We start from the raw sequence: 18,078 nt of genomic DNA on the forward strand, positions 1-18,078 counted from the left end.
GAAGAGGATCACACAAGTTGATTAAGTGGGGAAGTCTGCATTAATCCCAGGTTTTTTGGCTGCACATCGTGCAGTTCAATCACTAGATGTATATAGATGTATATATTTCAGTTACCCCACACTCACCGTATCACCAACCAGTCCCACCCCCGGAGCACCACCGCGCAGGCTTCAGTGCAGCCCTCAGTCACATCACAGACCAAACTTTTTGGCCCCTGGGAAAATCTTTGCAAGTAACCATGGTTTACATTATGTTGGTATAATTTTTCATTTATTCTTCCTGTTTTTTTTGCATTTTGCAGGTGCTGCAGGACCAAGGTTATTTACCATACACCAGATTGATGCTAGTACTAATAACTTGCCGAAAGCTCATACATGGTGAGGAGATGAAATACAATTTTGAAGAGAAATTGAATTTGCCTCAAACATTTGCTGGAGCTTTTTGAATAGATGATGATTGAATTTCTTTTTATTGTCTGATGTCTTAGACATATTTTCTCCTGTATGTTACCTTTTTGCCTTTACTCCTTACAGCAGGTAAATGATGAAAAACATGCAATATAAAAAAGGGAAATATTGTTTTACTAATTACAGTGCAATATTTTGTAACCATGCAGGAAATTGACCTCAAATGAGTGGTTCCAATAAAACTGGAAATTTGTGGCTGTCAACATTGGGAAACATTGCAAAAGCTATAGCTTCTAGCTGGCAGTCTATTCATTCCGGAGTACCCAAGCTAAACCAAAAACTGGAAAATTAATGAGAGGTGAAGTTGAATGTCTTCTAGGCTTTTATGAAAGGGAACTAAGTGGTAAGGACATGGGTGTGAAGGAATAATGTGGTATAGAGTTCAGCAGTATATACAGAAAACTGCCAACCACTTCAACGCACAAACCTTGATAGTACAGGGGAAAGTTGTTGCATGGCTGATCGCTTGGCCTAGTCGAGAAGACAAGTTGTAGTTTAGTCCTATAGACAGATGTACATTACCATTTGGACACTTACAATTGAGGTAATTACATTTGAAATCTACTTAAGCCATTACTGATCCAACAGCAATGTCTGAGCAGACCATAGACTAACTTATGGCTCGAATATAGGTTGGAACACAGGTTTCTGGAATTTCTGAAATCTGAATTGGGGGCTGCCATACTATAAAGAGCATTTGCATAGTATAGTTTAGAATTTGTCTGGGACTTGATGTTTCCATAAGTAATCCTCATTTAGATAGATAACAAAACACTCTTCACAATTGCTCCAACATGGGATTCCATTCACAATACATGCCAAAAATAATGGTGGCAAATATGAAAGACAGTAGAGCCATAGAGTGCAAGAGGCAATTGGTCTACACAAGATGTTCTTCTGTCTTTGATCTTTATGTAAGCTCTTAGTCACCCAAACTCAAAGTCCTAAACATTTCAAATAAATCCCTGCTGACACACAAATAGTGTCATTAGCATGTGAGTGGAACCATAGGCCGGTGTTGATAAAGATGCAAACACGTTGTCATATTAATACATTAAAGAGAGCAATATGAAATGCCCAAAATCTCCCTCAAGTGTCACCCTAAAGACCTGCATTATTGAAACAGTTTTCCAACTGCAGTATGTGAGCATGGTGTTGAAGTGGTGTGGAAGTCTTCAGATATGTATAAAAGAGGTAACAAAGCACAATGGTTCAGCACTCCACAATGAATAATAATGAGCCAATAAAATTTGAAGAATCTGTTCAGTAGGGCTTAAAAAATTATTTTATTCTTTTTCCTTCATACAAAGCGTATGAAGAAAAAAGAATAAAAGCATTTTTTTCATTGTGGAGTGCTGAACCATTGTGCTTTGTTGTGAAATTTGGGGTGAATGCCCTTGGAAGCCTAGGGGTATGTGGCTTCAGGTTCTTGGCACCCAGACTCGTTGTACACAAGAGACCAAATTGTAGATAAGTGCGGTCACATTGCCTTGTACCCTTGATGCTTTATTGTTTTATGTATAAAAGAGGTGACTGATCCCTCAGCCAAAAGAATCAATATATTATTCCACGTGGCTGCTAGAACTGTGCTGCCTCATGTTAGAGGATAGGCCAGCCTGGAATTGATGTAGGATGCTTTCAGGTTTAATCAAGAGGTGCAGAGGGGGCACCAGTATCATCTTTGAGACTAAGGAAGATCCACCAGGTGTCAGCTGTTACCTGAAACAATAGGGAAGACATTTTCAGCTAGAGCAGTTATGAAAATACAAAGGCAACCCAGTATGCCCAATATTAACCATTTGTTTATATAAAGCAATACATCTGAAAGAAACACGTAGTGATAGATTCCTTACCTTAGAATTACCCCCAGGCTGAATCCGGAAAGTTTTCGTCAGCAGTACCCCTGCGCGTCGGATGATGGCGTTGTGCGGCTCTGCGTCCATCGTTGGCATCGTGGTAGCCAAGATGGCGTCGCGCAGCTACTTAGACGCCGCCCTCGCGCGCTGACGTCAGTTCTGTTCTTTCTTTTTCCGCGCCAGCAAGAGCAGATCCCGAGAGAGCGGTACCCTTAGTCACTTTTTGACTGAGTTTTTACGAGGCCATTTGTCTATATTTTTCGAGTAGATCACCTCCTGGTGCAGTAGGGATGCCGGGCTTCAAGTCCTGCGAGGAGTGTCATTGCATGATGTCGGTGACGGACCCGCACCGCGTGTGTTTTCACTGCCAGGAGCGCGACCACGACCCCAAGTCGTGCTCCGACTGCCAGGCCATGGCGCCAAAGACTTTGCGGGAGCGGTCCCGAAAGTTGCTGGAAGTCCGGCAGTCTGCTGCGTGCCGCTCAAGGTCCCGGTCTCGTGAGAGATCCAGGAACCGGTTGAAGAGCTGCCACCACCCTTCATCGGGATCTAAGTCTTCGCACTTTGGGTCAGGTAAGAGGAATAGGAAGTATTCCTAGAAGTCTAAGAAGTGCCATCACTCTCTGACTTCCCCTGGCCGGTCACGCAACGTGGCTAAGGGTGCGGGTGGTGCCTCCACCACGGCTCCGACGGAGTCTACGGTGTTGCCTACCGCCCTTCCCGGGTCTGTCTGCGACTCCGGCCTAGCTGCAGGATTTCATGTCAGCCATGGGCCGCCTCCTTGGGCCACCGAGCCCCGCCGATGCACCTTTGGGCCCCACTGGCCCACCTGGGGGTCCTAGCTCTTAACTGCCGGCATCTCCGGCATCGGAAGGAGAAGTTCAGGATGTTAACTCTGGCTCAGGTCTTGCCTGCCCTGGAGACTGGATGGTAGCGTTGGACCTGCAGGACGCATATTTCCACATTCTTGTCTTGCCGGCCCACCGGAGTTACCAACGGTTTATGGTAGGCCAAAAGCACTTTCTGTTTACCGTGCTCCCCTTTGGCCTTACCAGCGCCCCTCGGGTGTTCACAAAAGTGATGGCGGTCGCAGCTCATCTGCGCAGATCAGGGGTTCCAGTCTTCCCCTATCTCGATGACTGGCTGTTGAGGGCGGGCTTGCCCCAGACAGTCGTCTTCCACCTCCAGACTAAGGCTGACCTCCTGCATTCGCTGGGTTCTCCATCAATGTGCCGAAGTCACACCCGATTCCCTCTCAGACGCTCCTTTTCAGCTGAGCGGTTCTGGACACAACACAGTTTCGGGTCTATCCTCCCGAACAGAGAGTCCGGGACATTCGGGCTATGATTCCGATCTTTTAGCCCATGTCCCGGGTTTCGGTCAGAATGACCCTGAGGCTGCTGGACCTCATGGCCTCCTGCATCCTGCTGGTCAATCATGCCAGATGGCATATGCGGGCTCTGCAGTGGGACCTAAAGTTCCAGTGGGCGCAGCATCAGGAGAACCTGTCCGATTACGTCCAGATCTCGGAGGGCACTGCACACAACTTGCAGTGGTGGCTCACGAACCGGCATTTTGTCAATGGCAGATTCCTCTCCCTTCCCCAACCGGAGCACACAGTGGTGACGGACGCGTCCCTCCTGGGATGAGGCGGCCATATGGGAGAGGCAGAGATCAGAGGCCTCTAGTCTCAGGCGGGGTCCAGGCTCCATATCAACCTTCTGGAGCTCCTGGTGATCTGACATGCACTAAAGGCATTCCTGCCCTCTGTCAAGGGGAGAGTAGTGCAGGTGTTCACAAACAACACCACCGCCATGTGGTATTGCAACAAGCGGGGTGGGGTTGCGGACCCTATGTCAGGAGGCTCTGCGCCTCTGGACACGGCTGGAACATCAGGACATTTTCCTGGTGGTTCTACACCTGGCAGGTTCACTGAACAAAAAACAAAGGGGAGTGAAGAGGCATGAAGGTAGAATCATCCCTTTATTACTATTAGTCAACAAAAAGATCCAACCACTGCATTATAAAAAATTATTTCATTATCTGAAAGATTAGAGTTATAATGGTGACGTAGAAAGAATGTTTAGCCCCCTGCAGTTTGTCAGTGAAAGGGGAAAAAACTCAGTGTTTTTAAATACCCCTCACACACTGAAAATTAATTCAGTGTCATGCTTCATCATTGGGGTCTTCCCGTCCGTCCCTCTACGGGGCGGGGCGTGCTATGACCTACGTAGACGTGGGAGCACTTAATTTCTGAAATGGGTTATGTGTAGTGCATAAGGTTGTATGGTCAGGAAAGTAGCCGTGCACATTTTTTTTAAAGGTGCCTTGCTAGTGGAAGAAAAATAATTTTATTGCCTTCCCTAGCTGGCAACAGAAAAAATGGGGAGACTTCGAGGGACTACTATGAGTGGCCCTCTACTGGGTCAACCAGTTTCGAAAGCCATCCCCTTGGCTTACTTCTTCAGGACTGTGAGCAATCCCTACTCTATATTAAACCATGTACATGTGCGTTTCAATGTTCAGTACACGTTCTGCATGCTTAAGATTTGCATGCAAAAAAAACCTAATTGATTTTTGTCAATGATCTGTAAAGAAAAAAACAGAAAAATGGTAATGACAACAGTAAAAAGCTGTACTGGAAACACACATCACCATTATGTGGCCCACGCAATTATGTGGTAAATATCACTGTGATATATTTTTCACAAATTTCTTTTGGCGCCATACTCATTCTCTATAGTCGGTGCTGTGCTGCCCAATGCTGCATTTATCAAGGGTTACTCACAAGGTATAAAAACATCTCACGATTCTTAGAAACAGTTAAAACACACTTGATGTCATCCACACACACACACACACATTATTTTCTACATCAGCCTGTGATTTGGTCTACGGCATCGCTCAGAATTTACATTATGAAACATACACGCCTGTTCTCAAAGCGATGATATCTTATACATACATCACAGAAGGGGAGGGCGCCTGTAGTCAGACACTGCGTGGAGATTAGAGCTTTGCATTTGCGATTAGGTTTGGGGGCGGCTATTTTAAAGACTTCACCATCATCTTACATTGTCAGGGCTGCACACTCTCCCGGGTGTTACCTTCTCGTGGCTCTGATCAACGGTTTCTGAGCGTCCGGAGCCTGTATTTAACTTCGCAGCTGTGTGGAAAGGCGCTAAACATGTGAGAGTGAGCAAACACTAGAGCGTGACTTTTCACGAAATGGCCGCCATTAGTGTGTCGTTCGCTGGTGTGAGGAAGTCCACACCTCATTTCCAGGTTCCAGCGTTTTGTTAGTCTTTCTTCTAGCGTGGTACTGGTTGGACATAGTCGACGATAGTCGATATCTGACTTTTATGATTTCAAAAAGGTGAAACATAATAATGTAAAAAGGAAGAAAACAATTCTGAGCGCTTGCGCTTTTCTTATGTTCATAAATATGAAGACCTGTCCGTGAAAAAACGGATGTCTAGTGTACCTGAAAAAGGACTTTGTATAGTATGATTAATGCACCTTTTGCTGAGACGGAATAGGGTCTCTTCTCGATATGTAGGGATACCTTAATAGATCAAAAATAGTCACTTCCTTTTAGTATATCTTGTGGCATCACTTGACTTGGAGCAGATAGCCCTGTCAAGTGAAGAGGTTACGTGGGCCCTAGTCAGTCCTGGAGGGCGCTTTATAAGCTCTTCACGGTGCCTCTCCGCAGTTATGGTCTCTAGGTGTTTGCACTGGGTAGTTCTAGTTGGTTCTAGGGAATTTCATCATTCATACCTGTGTCATAAGTTCTCAGGCGAAACACCCGTCTTTGTTCTTTGTCAAATAGGTAGCTCTCATTTTGGACCTGTTCTATCAATGTCCAAGCAATGTCTTCCCATTTGTGCCCCATTTCCAGGAAATGCGCAGCCATTTTTGTAGGTTTCTTTTTACATTTGATGTTGCTTTTGTGTTCTCCAATCCTGATTTTTACGGGGCGTGTGGTCATTCCCACGTATTCTTTTTGGCATGGGCACATGATTAGATATATCACATTGTTTGTGTTGCATGTTGTAAAATGCCTTTGTTTCCATCATGTGCCGTCCCGGAAAGTTATTTCTTTGCTTTTTTTTAGTTAATCTGCAAACATTGCACATTCCACATGGATTATGGCCTGTGATTCGGGGTAGCAGTGTAGTTTGTATTGTAGATTCTTTCTCCCGTGGTCTTGTGTGCACCACCAGATCTCTGATGCTCCTTCCTCATCTGCGAGGAGATTGGTTTCGGGAGATTCATTCCTCCACTATTCAAGATCCTCCAATGTTTAATCACAATCTTTGTGATCTGGTTGGAGTTCGTATTGAATGTTGTGATACAGATTGGACAATTCTCCTCTTCTTTTTGTGGTTGTGGTTCTAAGAGACTCTTTCGGCAATTGTTCCAAGCTCTTTTATAGGCTTTTTCAATCACTTTCCTTGGGTATTGTCGTTTCTCAAGTTTCTTTTTAAGGACTCCTGATTGTTGTTTGAAATCACCAATTTCCGTGCAATTTCTCCTTAGGCGTAAAAATTGCCCGTACAGGAGGTTATCACGGAGATGTCTCGGGTGGAAGCTTTGGTATAACAGCAAACAGTTCTTCAAAGGGGATTTGAATTGGGTTGTGGTCACCAGTCTAATTCCTTTAGGATGTATATTCAAATAGAGATAGACTGGTTCTTTGTTTGTTATGGTGCTGGTGAATTTCAGAAATTCATCTTGGCAGTTCAGCCATGTTATGAAACGTTTTGCTGTGATTTCGTCTCCATCCCAGATTTATTATTAATATTTTTTTTATTTATTTCACTTCTAGAGCGCACTTTCACCTAAAAAAGGCATCCTGGCGCTGACAGACTCATATCGGAGGGGGGCCAACTGATAGCAAGCTAGGGGTTTGGAAAAAGCCATGTTTTCAGGTGCCTCCTAAACGCGAGGAGGTCGGAGGCATGTCTAAGCTCAGCCGGAAGGGCATTCCATAGTTTCGCCGCGGCCACACTGAACGATCTACCTCCTGCTTTGGATTTCTTAAACCTAGGTATAGTCACCAACCTAGCCGAGGAGGATCGTAGGTTGCGGGCCGGCGCATGCCACGAGAACTTCCTTTGTAGACGAGAAGGGCCCAACCTATGGAGAGCTTTAAAGGCCATACAGAGAGACTTAAATTGAACCCTCTGTCTCACCGGGAACCAGTGCAGCTGAGCCAGAGCCCTTGAAGAAGATCTTGTTGGCCACCCCAGGGCTAATTTTGCCGCCGCAGACTGAATTCTCTGGAGTCTATCCATAAGATAACTTGGAGACTCCAACAGCAGGGAATTACAGTAGTCTAACCTACTGAGCACGGTACACCGCACCACCTCTACCCGGGCAAGGGGCGGTAACAGAGAAAGGATTTTCCTCAGGAGTGGAATAATGGCCAGACATCCAGCTACTATCTTTGAAACCTGCGCCTCCAGGGTAAGGTCCGCTGTTAAACATAACACCCAGGTTCCGCACTACCTTCACTGGCTGCACCAATGGGGAAACATCCGCAGGCCAGAAGTTGCTGGGTAGAAGAGATTGCACCCTAGGCCTTGGGCAGTATAGCACCTCCGTTTTTCCTGTGTTGAATTGCAGGAAGTTGGCCTTCAACCAGCCCGCCGTATCTCGCAGGCAGTTGTGAAATACTTCCAAGGAAGTTGACTCGTCTCCCTCCAATTAAAGGCTTCATCTAGATGTTAAATAATATCGGACTAACTGCCGAACCTTGTGTAACGCCATGCTAGATTGTGGAAAAGGCGGATTGGAAGGGAAGGAGGGACACAGCTTGTTCTCTGTCCTGAAGAAAGGACTCAAACCACGCAAGGGCACTACCTGCAAACCCCAACCTCTCTTAGCCTATCCAGCAGAATTCCATGGTTCACCGTATCGAAGGTGGCAGACAGGTCAAGCAGGATCAAAACCCCTACCTGTCCCCTGTCTGCCCGCCAACGAAGCTCATCCAGCACGGTCACCAAGGCCGTCTCGGTGCCATGGGCTGCCCGAATGCCAAACTGGACTTCCTCCAGGAGCTTATGCTGTTCTAGGTGTCTAGAAAGAGTGCCTGCCACCACCCGCTCTACAGTTTTTGCTGGATAAGGTAGAAGCGAGATGGGCCTAAAGTTCTTTAGGCACTCAGGATCAAGGGTGGGCTTTTTCAATAAAGGGGTCACCACCGCTTGTTTCCACTGAGGTGGAACCACTCCAGTAGTAAGCGACTGGTTGCAAACCAGCCAAAGCGTGGGGAAGAGCTCAGCCTCGAACTCCTTCCAGATTTTTAGTGGAATCGGGTCAAGCGGAGACCCGGATATAATACCAAAGGCCACTCCCCTGAACTCATCTGCAGTCAGCTGCGCGAATTCCACGAGGGACTTATCTCCCCCCTGTTCATAAACTACCCCAAAAGTCAGCGGGCTGCCACAATCAGCCAATGCTAAAGTTTGTTGCTGCTCCACCCCAGATCGTCAATAATCCGTTTAATTTTATTCTGAAAGAACCTTGCTAGGTTCTCACAGAGTTCCTGGGAGGGGGGGAACTCATTCTTTGCACCGTCCGGACTAATTAGGCTATTCAGTATATCAGTATATAATCCATATACCTTTTCCATATATGTATATGGTTATGGAAGGGGTTGTTAACATGTAAGATCTTCAGCTTCTCCAAATGGTGGATATACAGACCAGCTATACTGGGAGCAAAAGTGCTCCCCTTGCTGGTCCCGGGTTTTTGGAGGTACAGGGTCTTTTTATATTCAAAGAAATTCTTTTTTTTTATGCCAGATTGCAGCACTCCATGATGACGTTTCGGGGTGTTTGATATTCCCAATCTGTATCAAAAAGTAGATCTTCAATGATGGTCAGAGTCTTGTTATGGAAAAGACTGATGTACAGACTTTCTACATCACAACTGATCAGTAGTTGTTTCTCAGGGTCAAAAGGCATTTTTATAGTAATGCCAGGACATCCTTCGTGTCTTTCAGATATGTTGAGGTTTTCTGCACCAGGGTTCGTAAGTATGCTTCTACAAATTTAGAGACCGGTTCTAGAATGGAACCTAAGCCTGATACTATCGGACGGCCAGGTGGAGTCCTCAGATCTTTGTGTATCTTGGGTATTGTGTAGAAATATGCTGTTTTTGGTGAACAGTGGTCAGGAAATCTCCTGACACTGAGTTTTTTCCCCTTTCACTGATAAAATGCAGGGGGCTAAACACTCTTTCCACGTCACCATTATAACTATAATCTATCAGATAATGAAAGGTTCACTAAACGCCAGGGCGGGCGAACTCAGCCGCAGATGCATGATGGATTACGAATGGCGTCTTCACTCGGAGGTGGCACAAGGTCTCTTTCAACAGCGGGGAGAGCCTTGGTTAGATCTATTTGCCACCGAAGAGAACGCGCAATGTCAGCAGTTCTGTGGGTTGGAATTTCCAAGGCGGCACTCGCTAGGCAACGCTTTTTGTCGCGAGTGGAGTTGCGGTCGGTTGTACGTCTTTCCGCCTACACCACTTCTGGTCAGAGTGCTGAAGAAAATCAGGCGCAACCGGGCCCAAGTTATCCTTCTGGCTCCGGACTGGGCTCGAACAGTTTGGTATCCAGAGCTACTCAGTATGACCATTGATCTCCCGATCCGTCTGCCTCTTAGGGAGGATCTTCTGTCGCAGCAGTAGGGAACAGTCTCCACCCGAACCTGTCCAGTCTCCACCTCTTTGCGTGGAGATTGAGCGGCGGCAGTTGATTCCTTTCGACTTTCCTCCCGAAGTCTGTGATGTTATTCTGGCAGCCAGGCGTCCCTCCGCTAAGTTGGTATACACCTGCAGGTGGAACAAGTTTGTGACATGGTGCACAGCAAAGGCTGTGGATCCCCTTTCTGCCCCTCTTTCTGAAGTCCAACTGTTCCTTCTTTCTTTGACCCAGCAGGACTCTGCTAAGGCACTATCAAGGGCTACCTTTCTGCTATTTCAGCCTTTCTTAGGCTTCCTGATCAGCCCTCTTTTCAATTCCCCTGTTAATAGATTCCCCAAAGGCATTACTCATCTCTTCCCTCCTATTCCCTTTGTGATGTCCCAGTGGGACTTGATTCTGGTTCTGACATATTTAATGTGCGCTCCCTTTGAGCCTCTTCATAACTGTCCTCTTTGTCTGTTAACTTTGAAGACTGCTTTCCTGGTTGCCATCACCTCTGCCAGGAGAGTGAGTGAGCTTGAGGCTCTTTCTTGCAAGCCTCCTTTTCTGTCGGCCCATCCGGACAAGGTTGTGCTCAGAACACGTCAATCCTTTCTGCCAAATGTTGTCACTGCCTTTCACATCGGGCAGGCCATCACTTTGCCCACCTTCTTTCCGCCTCCGCATTCTTCCAGAGAGGAAGAGAGGCTCCACCATCTGGGCCCAAAATGTGCGCTCTCATTTTACCTGAATCGCACACAACAGTTCCGGGTGGATGACCAGCTCTTTGTTGGCTACGCAGGTGCCAAGAAAGGTCGGGTCATACACAACCGGACTATCTCTCGGTGGGTAGTCTTCTGTATTAAAGCCTGTTATTCTCTGGCGATAAAGGAGCCGCCGGTGGGGCTGCTCACCAATTTCTTCTGGGGGACGGCTGCTTCTTCAGCATTGGGACGTGGTGTCCCCTTACAAGACATCTGTCAGGCAGCTACGTGGCCTCGTTGCACACTTTTACTAAGCACCTTTGCCTGGACAGCCAAGTCCGGGGAGACAGCTTATTTGGCCGTTCTTTTCTCCGGGACTTCCTGGTGTTATCTTGGTTCACAGACCCACCACCGGGGTTGGTATTGCTGGGGTATCTATTCTAAGGTAAGGAATCTATCACTAACGTGTTTCTTTCACGCAAACAAGTTACTTCCCTTCGGTAACGATATATCTGTAAGAAACATTAGTAAGTGATAGATTCCTTACTGCCCCACCCATCCTCCGCGTTCTGCAAACTGATTTCTAGGGTTAAGGTAATCCCTTTCAAGGCCCTAGTTTCAATGCACCAGTGGTCAGTATCTTGCATGGCTCTGCGTTCCTGTCGCAGAAAGTCTTGTACAGAACTGACGTCAGCGCGCGAGGGCAGCGTTTAAGAAGCTGCCAGCGACATCATCTCAGCGACCACGACGCCAATGACTGACACGTTGCCGCACAACGCCACCTTCCGACACGCAGGGGTACTGGTTCCAGATCCAGTCTGACACCTGGGGGTAATTCTAAGGTAAGGAATCTATCACTAACTAATGTTTCCTACAGATATATGGTTACCGAAGGTAAGCAACTTGTTCAATATGGACTCATATAAATAAAACTTTGCATTTAGTAGGTAAGCAATTGTCAGTGTTTCATCAAAGGAATATGCATTGTAGAGCCCAATAGTCCTAGCGGAACTAGCCATCATTTAGTTACATGATATCCATCTTCTATATTTTCATTGTGCTCAAAAGTGGTCACACAGTGAAAAGGTGAAGAACAAAGGCAACGTGTGTGTATACAAACAAAGTATTGCAAACAATACCTACCTCCTAGTATCAGGATTCACGACGACATAGTTAATATCATCTTAGCATCCTTGATCTAATTTTATGTGCTAATGCTGTTTCAACCTTGTGTAGACAATTAAATGTTCATCATCAGAACAGAACATAATACATTCAGAACTGTTTACAGGCTTTACCCCGCAGGTTCATACCACACAGCCCTTTTTTGGTACTTTATCACGTGATCCTTTACCATACAGGTAAGTATTTTGTTTTTTAATGATTTCATTTTATTGTTTGAAAATATTCAAAGGATTCTGGATGGTAAAGGATTTAATGGGAATTTTTTAGGTCTCAGGTGGGTAAGGGTACAGGACAGCATTTAAGGGGGTAAAATGTAAAGGATGGATAAATGTACGAGGTAGGAAGGGTTTTTTAGGGTTCAGGGATGGGTGAGGGTATAGGATAGTAAGGGTAACTGGTTTTGTCTTTTAGGTTTCAGGTGAGGGTATGCTTGCAAGTGTTTTAAGACTGTTTAGGGTTCAGGAATGGGTAAGGGTATGGGGTAGTAAAGGGCTTTTAGGGTTTGTTAGAAATGGGATTTTTGGTCGGCTAGGGCATGTGCCAAAGTCGGGCAGAAGCCACCACTTTAGTCAGGATAACGGAGTTACACTCCTAACATAACCCCTGCTCACCCCCTTGGTAGCTTGGCACGAGCAGTCAGGCTTATCTTGGAGGCAGTGTCTAAAGCATTTGCACATCACCAACAGTGATACAGTGTAAGCACTACAAAAGGACACCACACCAGTTTAGAAAAATATCTAATATTTTTATATACTTATGCAAGACCAAAAACAATAAAAATCCACAATACAATACTTAAAAATCTTCGGTTATCAAAATATGCTTGAAAAACAGTTCCTTGATGTCGATAGCTCCTTCCGGGGCTAACAAGGCGTCGTGAGCAATCAAATCCAAACAGACTGGCTGACCGCGGCGTTGCGGGCCAGCTACGGTGGCGGGAAGACCCCAAACAGTACCTTTTAGAAATGCAGGGCATCAGCGACCTCTCGTTGAGTTTCCGAAAGCATGGCGTCTGCAGGCATCTGCTCCGGAGGTCGGTGCAGGATTCTTCGGGGCCCTCTAAGTCACACGTGTTGCAGATCGAACTCCTCTCTGTTGTAGTCAGGAGCGCTGGCGTCGGCTGAAGGTTGCTGCGGTGTGAAGTGCAGCGGTGCGTTGCAGTGCCCTCAGGTGGCGGTGCGAGCAGCGGCTTGGTGGCGGCATCAGATGGTGTCGGTGAGACCAGGGTCGGGTGCAAACTGAATGCGGTGCTCGTCACGGTGCTGGCAGGTCGAGGTGCAAGCAGTAGCGTCGTCATTGCTGAAGCACCGTCGGCTGACTAACTGGAGTCGATGGTGCCGGCGGTAGGCAAGGCTGCGGTGTGGAATGAGGGCGGTGCATCGTGTAACTTTACGAGCGATGCCCTCGAACCACGGTGCAAGCTAGATTTCGGCAGGGAGCGTCGTCGGGGGCGACATGGTGCAGAGTGCGGTGCCCACTGGTCACGGTGCGAGCAGTGGCGGCGTCAGCAGGCGTAGCCGGTGAGATCAGGGTCGCATTGCGGCGGTGCCCTCAGGACATGGAGTTGGCAGCGGCGTCATAGACGTTGTCCGGTTGCTTTTCTTCTGTTGCAGCACAAAACACACAGTCCCCAGTGCTGAGGGCAGAAGAGCTTGAAGTCTTTGCTGTACCTGAGACTTCTTGAACAGGGGGCAAGCTCTACCTCAAGCCCTTGGAGAAACTCACAAAGTAGATTGCAGTAAGTTCAGTCCTGTCCTTTCACTGCCCAAGACAGAAGCAGCCACTGCAGGCCAACAAAGCAAAGCACACAGAAAAGTGGTGGTTCCTCCTCAGAGCTTCTCCAGCTCTTCTTCTTGGCAGTCTTCTTGGTGCAAAAGAGCTCCAAGAGTCAGGGGTCTGGGACCCAATATTTATATTCCAAAATCCTTTGATCTCTTAGGCAGAAAGTCTCTGTTCCCAGCCAGAACCAGTTCTGCCTTCTCAGGTGTGACATCCTGGCAGGAGGTGGAGACTGCATGGTCGGAGGCAGACCAGGCCCTTTGAGGTGCAAGGAAATCTCCCCCAATTGCAGCCCAGTTGTATTCGCCCTTTCCTGACCCACATAGACTATCTGGAGCCACTCCATCTCCCCAGGCTTCTACCATCCAAAACCCAGAAAGGTAATCCACATTCCAGCTGAGGCACAAGGGATGGCTGAGCAAGAAAATCCCTACTTTCTAAAAGTGGTATTTACAAACACAATGTAAAAATCAACTTCACTAAAAGATGCATCTTTAGATTTGGAGTTCAGGCATACTAAACTTTATTTTTCCTACCCAATTCCCCGGGCCAGTTATGTTTATAAGATGTTATAAACAAACTCCCCATTCTATCCTATGGGGAACAGGTAGCCTTGCAATAGCGAAAAATGAAATTGGCCATGGTTCACTATCAACAGCTTTTCCTTTGCAACACATTTGTTTTGAGCCACTTATTGTGACTGTGCTGCTACCTTATTCCAGTAAATTTCCTCATGTTGATCTGTTCTAACATATGTTGAGTGGACAGCCGCAAACAACTAAAATTGTGAGCCTTTTGGTGGAGCAGTAGATCTACTCGTCAAGGGTGATGCCCTCTTAGGGTATCATTTGAATGCTGAATTGTTTAGATGTTAACTACTGCTAGTAATACATGATTATCATATCATTAGGTGTTGTACTACTACCACTCAACTACTTCTGCTTCTTTTGCTTCATTTTTAGCAGTGCCCATATAAAATTTCCAATGCTGGGCAGCAAAAGGTAACTTGTGTATTGCTCATGGGAGTAAAGTTATCATATAAATAATTATGCAATTTAAAAGATTAACTCTGTGTGTCTGCCTTGTTTGTTTGGGATTTCTGCTGTTTCTTTGTGCAATAGCATGTGCTACAAATACTATTGATCTACAAGTAGAATGGAAATTAGTTGAACTGGAAAGCCTAGACTGTTGCAGTTGTTATGAAAGATTACTTGAAAATGGTGCTTGCAGTAATGTAAGATGGCAGTAGAGACTGAAGCATCAAGAATGTAAACCTCTGGGACGAATTTTACCCTGTAAATTAATTGTATCTCTGCTTGTTTTTGATTCATAGCTTCAATCGGATCGACATTCCTCCCTATGAAAATTATGAGAAGCTGTATGAGAAGCTGCTAACGGCCATTGAAGAGACTTGTGGGTTTGCTGTGGAGTGACCTCCTCATGCTTACCCTGGACTTTATTTATATGCTTCTTCGTCAAACAAATCTCCACACAGACGTGATTCAAGAGTTGCTTGAAATACAGGAAAACGTTCCCTTTGAACCGTAGGACACTGTACAGGGAAAGGACAATTTGGGGGATTATTTTCCAAGGAAAAATGGTTCCCCTGGCCTTTGCCATGCGACTACTCTGAGCTGCTATTTAAAACTAATATCTTGAACTTAAGAAATGCTGACTTACCCTAAATTTCAACAGCGAAGCAGTATTCTACACTTAAAGACTACTATTTTTTTTATTTTATTTTTTAATGAAAGGTTATCTATTCCATTGTCCTAACTGGTTCCTGTTGCCACATAACCAAGCCTCACCTTCAACCGTCGGTACCAGACCATTTTCATCTGAGCATATGAAACTGAACAGCACCCTTGCTAGCTCTTTTTTTTAGAAAATGTTTGAATGACTTCAATTATACATAAAACTGTTAGTCTTTTCATTACCAATATTTGCTTTTTATATTTCAAAATAGGGAAAGGGTTATATTTGGTATTAAGTTAATTTCAAGTGTAAAGAAAAGGTTTTTTGTATTTTGAGAACAAAGCATGGTTTGCCTAAATCAGATATTTCATTTTGATTATCTTGATTTGTTACAGTACCATGAAAAAAACCACACAAGCCCCTTTTTCTACAAGGAATATTTATATCGATTTTTAAGCCAGCATTTTCATAATTATCATCTGAAAACTATTGCACGTTGCTAAATGCATACTGATGACCAAACATTTAGAATGTGATGTTTGTCAGCGGTCGAATTCTGTGTTCTTAGAAAATGCCATTGCTCTCACTCAGACGTTGAATGTATTAAAACATTTTTTCAGACAGTACTTAAAATAATGGTAAACATCTTTTTAATACAGGACAGAAGTACTTAGTCTTGCTAGTTTATGTGGGCTGCCATCGAATGATAGTGCCGCTCAGTGAGGCGAAAGATTGTCTGAAATACTTGACAATGGAGATTGTGTTTAATTGTGAGTAGTTGATTTTTGAAAATGTGTATGGTGCAGCACTCATTCCGATTTAACAAAAACAATGAATTGCAGACAACGGTTTCTAAAACTTTATATTGTCAAACCCACAGCAATGTATGCATTTGAACTGGTGTACATATTCAGACAGTTGTGTACATTTACTGATGTTTTAATCTAAAAATGTATTGACCCCTTAAAAGCACTAAAATAAAATGTGACAGAGCAATGTACATCTCCCGGGAATCTGATTAGTAAAGGACAAATGTTTCTCCATTGTTTAGTGAAGTTATTTCCGGTCTAAATGTTGTTTTGCTTCTGCATGATATATGCAGTCAAATGCCCCGTGATGCTGTGTTACATGAGAAATATATTTTTTTATATTGTGACATAGTTTCTATGTTGTCAAATATTCAGAGTCATACATATGGTCTATTTGTCCCTTGATGAAGTGTGTTCCAATTCCTACCAGTGACCTTTGTAGGACATCTAGTCTGGCATCTCCACTTTTAAGCATGAGCTTTCTTCTTAGGAAGTTCTTTAAAAGAGTGTTGTGCAATGATGCATGTTACAAAAGAAAGCAGTACACCAGATATTTTGAGTGCCTTTACCTTTGGGAACATCTAAAATGCCACTTCAGATAAGGTTACAAGTTCCACTTTTTAAACCGAGAAATCCTTTGATATATTTTTTGCTGTCTTTTATGGCCTGTTAAATATTCATTTCAAAATCACGGAAATTGTAACCCCGAGGTGCTAGCGTAAGAGCACCCTATGCCATGAAATATTGACCTTGCATTTTTTGATCAATGTGAATATTTATTGCATTCTTGCCTCCTTTGCTGGGTTTCCCTCTTGCCATTCTTTAGTTGCATAGTTTTTGTAAGAAATATTTTGTAATTATGCAGTTCTTTTCTGAATGTTTTAATTATGAAAAAGAGACTATTTTGCAGGCTTCAAATTTGTGTGTTTTCTAGAGGGTTTAATGTATCCCTCTAAAAAGAGTTTGGTTACGGTGCTGTGTACAGGATGTAAAATATGTTCTCAACTTTTTTTGCACATTGGGTCAGTTGTCATAATCGACAATTGATTTTTACCAAATCAATTGTTCCGTTTTATTGTTAATACAGACATGGTTTTTCTATTGTACTCTCGTCCAGGGCACACAAATTTCCCTCTTTTTTTCCATAACACTACTTAATTGTTGGTTGTCTGGTAGGATCAAAACTGGTTGCATTGATAGAAGTGAAAGCAACAGATATATTTGCAGGCTTTGTTTCATCACCATAAGTGTGCTTCCTCGTACTACTGTCGGATCAAACCTCTGGTTTCTAACATAACCACCTTGCCAACAGATGTAATTCCATTTCCTTTATTCTTTCAATCATTGCTTGGAATGGATCTATTAACTGACTAGAGTTCTTTAATTTTCCCTTAGATGTAATTCGTTTACTTTTCATATTTCTGACCTTCTCCCGTTTACTAATTTGGCAAAACATTTTGTTTTTCATTTTCAGAATATTTGTATTTATTGCAGAGTGTTTCTAGTGTCGATGCCCATCGTATTGTCATCCAGCTGTTAAGAGCTTTAAAAAATAATACATGTATAAAACAAAACTGTATATTGTACCCATGCAAATGTTGAGCAATAAATTGTATGCTGTTTGCACTGTCACGGCATCAATGTTTTAAAGTAATGCTTGTTTTCCTTCATTCTTAAATGTTAGACTAACGTCACGGTATTTACAGATTTGTCTTTTTTTTTGTGTAGATCTTTTTTCAATTAAAAGGCTCCTATTTCTGACAACTGGGCTCACACATTTGAAACCACTCACCAATAAAATAAATGAAGGACAAGTACCTCCCAAAATCCGATCAATGCACAATTAAAGGAACTTTTCAAGTACTCGATCTTTATTTCTTGAA

At 44.4% G+C, this 18,078-nt stretch overlaps 1 protein-coding gene across 2 annotated transcripts in view; it reads left to right on the top strand.

Moving 5' to 3' along the window:
* The window catches only part of SMURF2 (SMAD specific E3 ubiquitin protein ligase 2), a 1,185,768-nt gene extending 1,167,919 nt beyond the window's left edge, over positions 1-17,849 (top strand). For both annotated transcript variants that reach the window (XM_078654335.1, XM_078654336.1), the window contains 2 exons: positions 303-378; positions 15,025-17,849. In XM_078654335.1, the coding sequence (XP_078510461.1) occupies positions 303-378; positions 15,025-15,124 (176 nt within the window). In that variant the 3' untranslated portion in view covers positions 15,125-17,849. The remainder of the gene's footprint in view (positions 1-302; positions 379-15,024) is intronic.
* The last annotated feature ends 229 nt before the right edge of the window (positions 17,850-18,078 follow it).

The sequence above is a fragment of the Lissotriton helveticus genome, chromosome 7 (assembly GCF_964261635.1).
Source record: "Lissotriton helveticus chromosome 7, aLisHel1.1, whole genome shotgun sequence".
Classification (NCBI taxonomy): domain Eukaryota; kingdom Metazoa; phylum Chordata; class Amphibia; order Caudata; family Salamandridae; genus Lissotriton; species Lissotriton helveticus.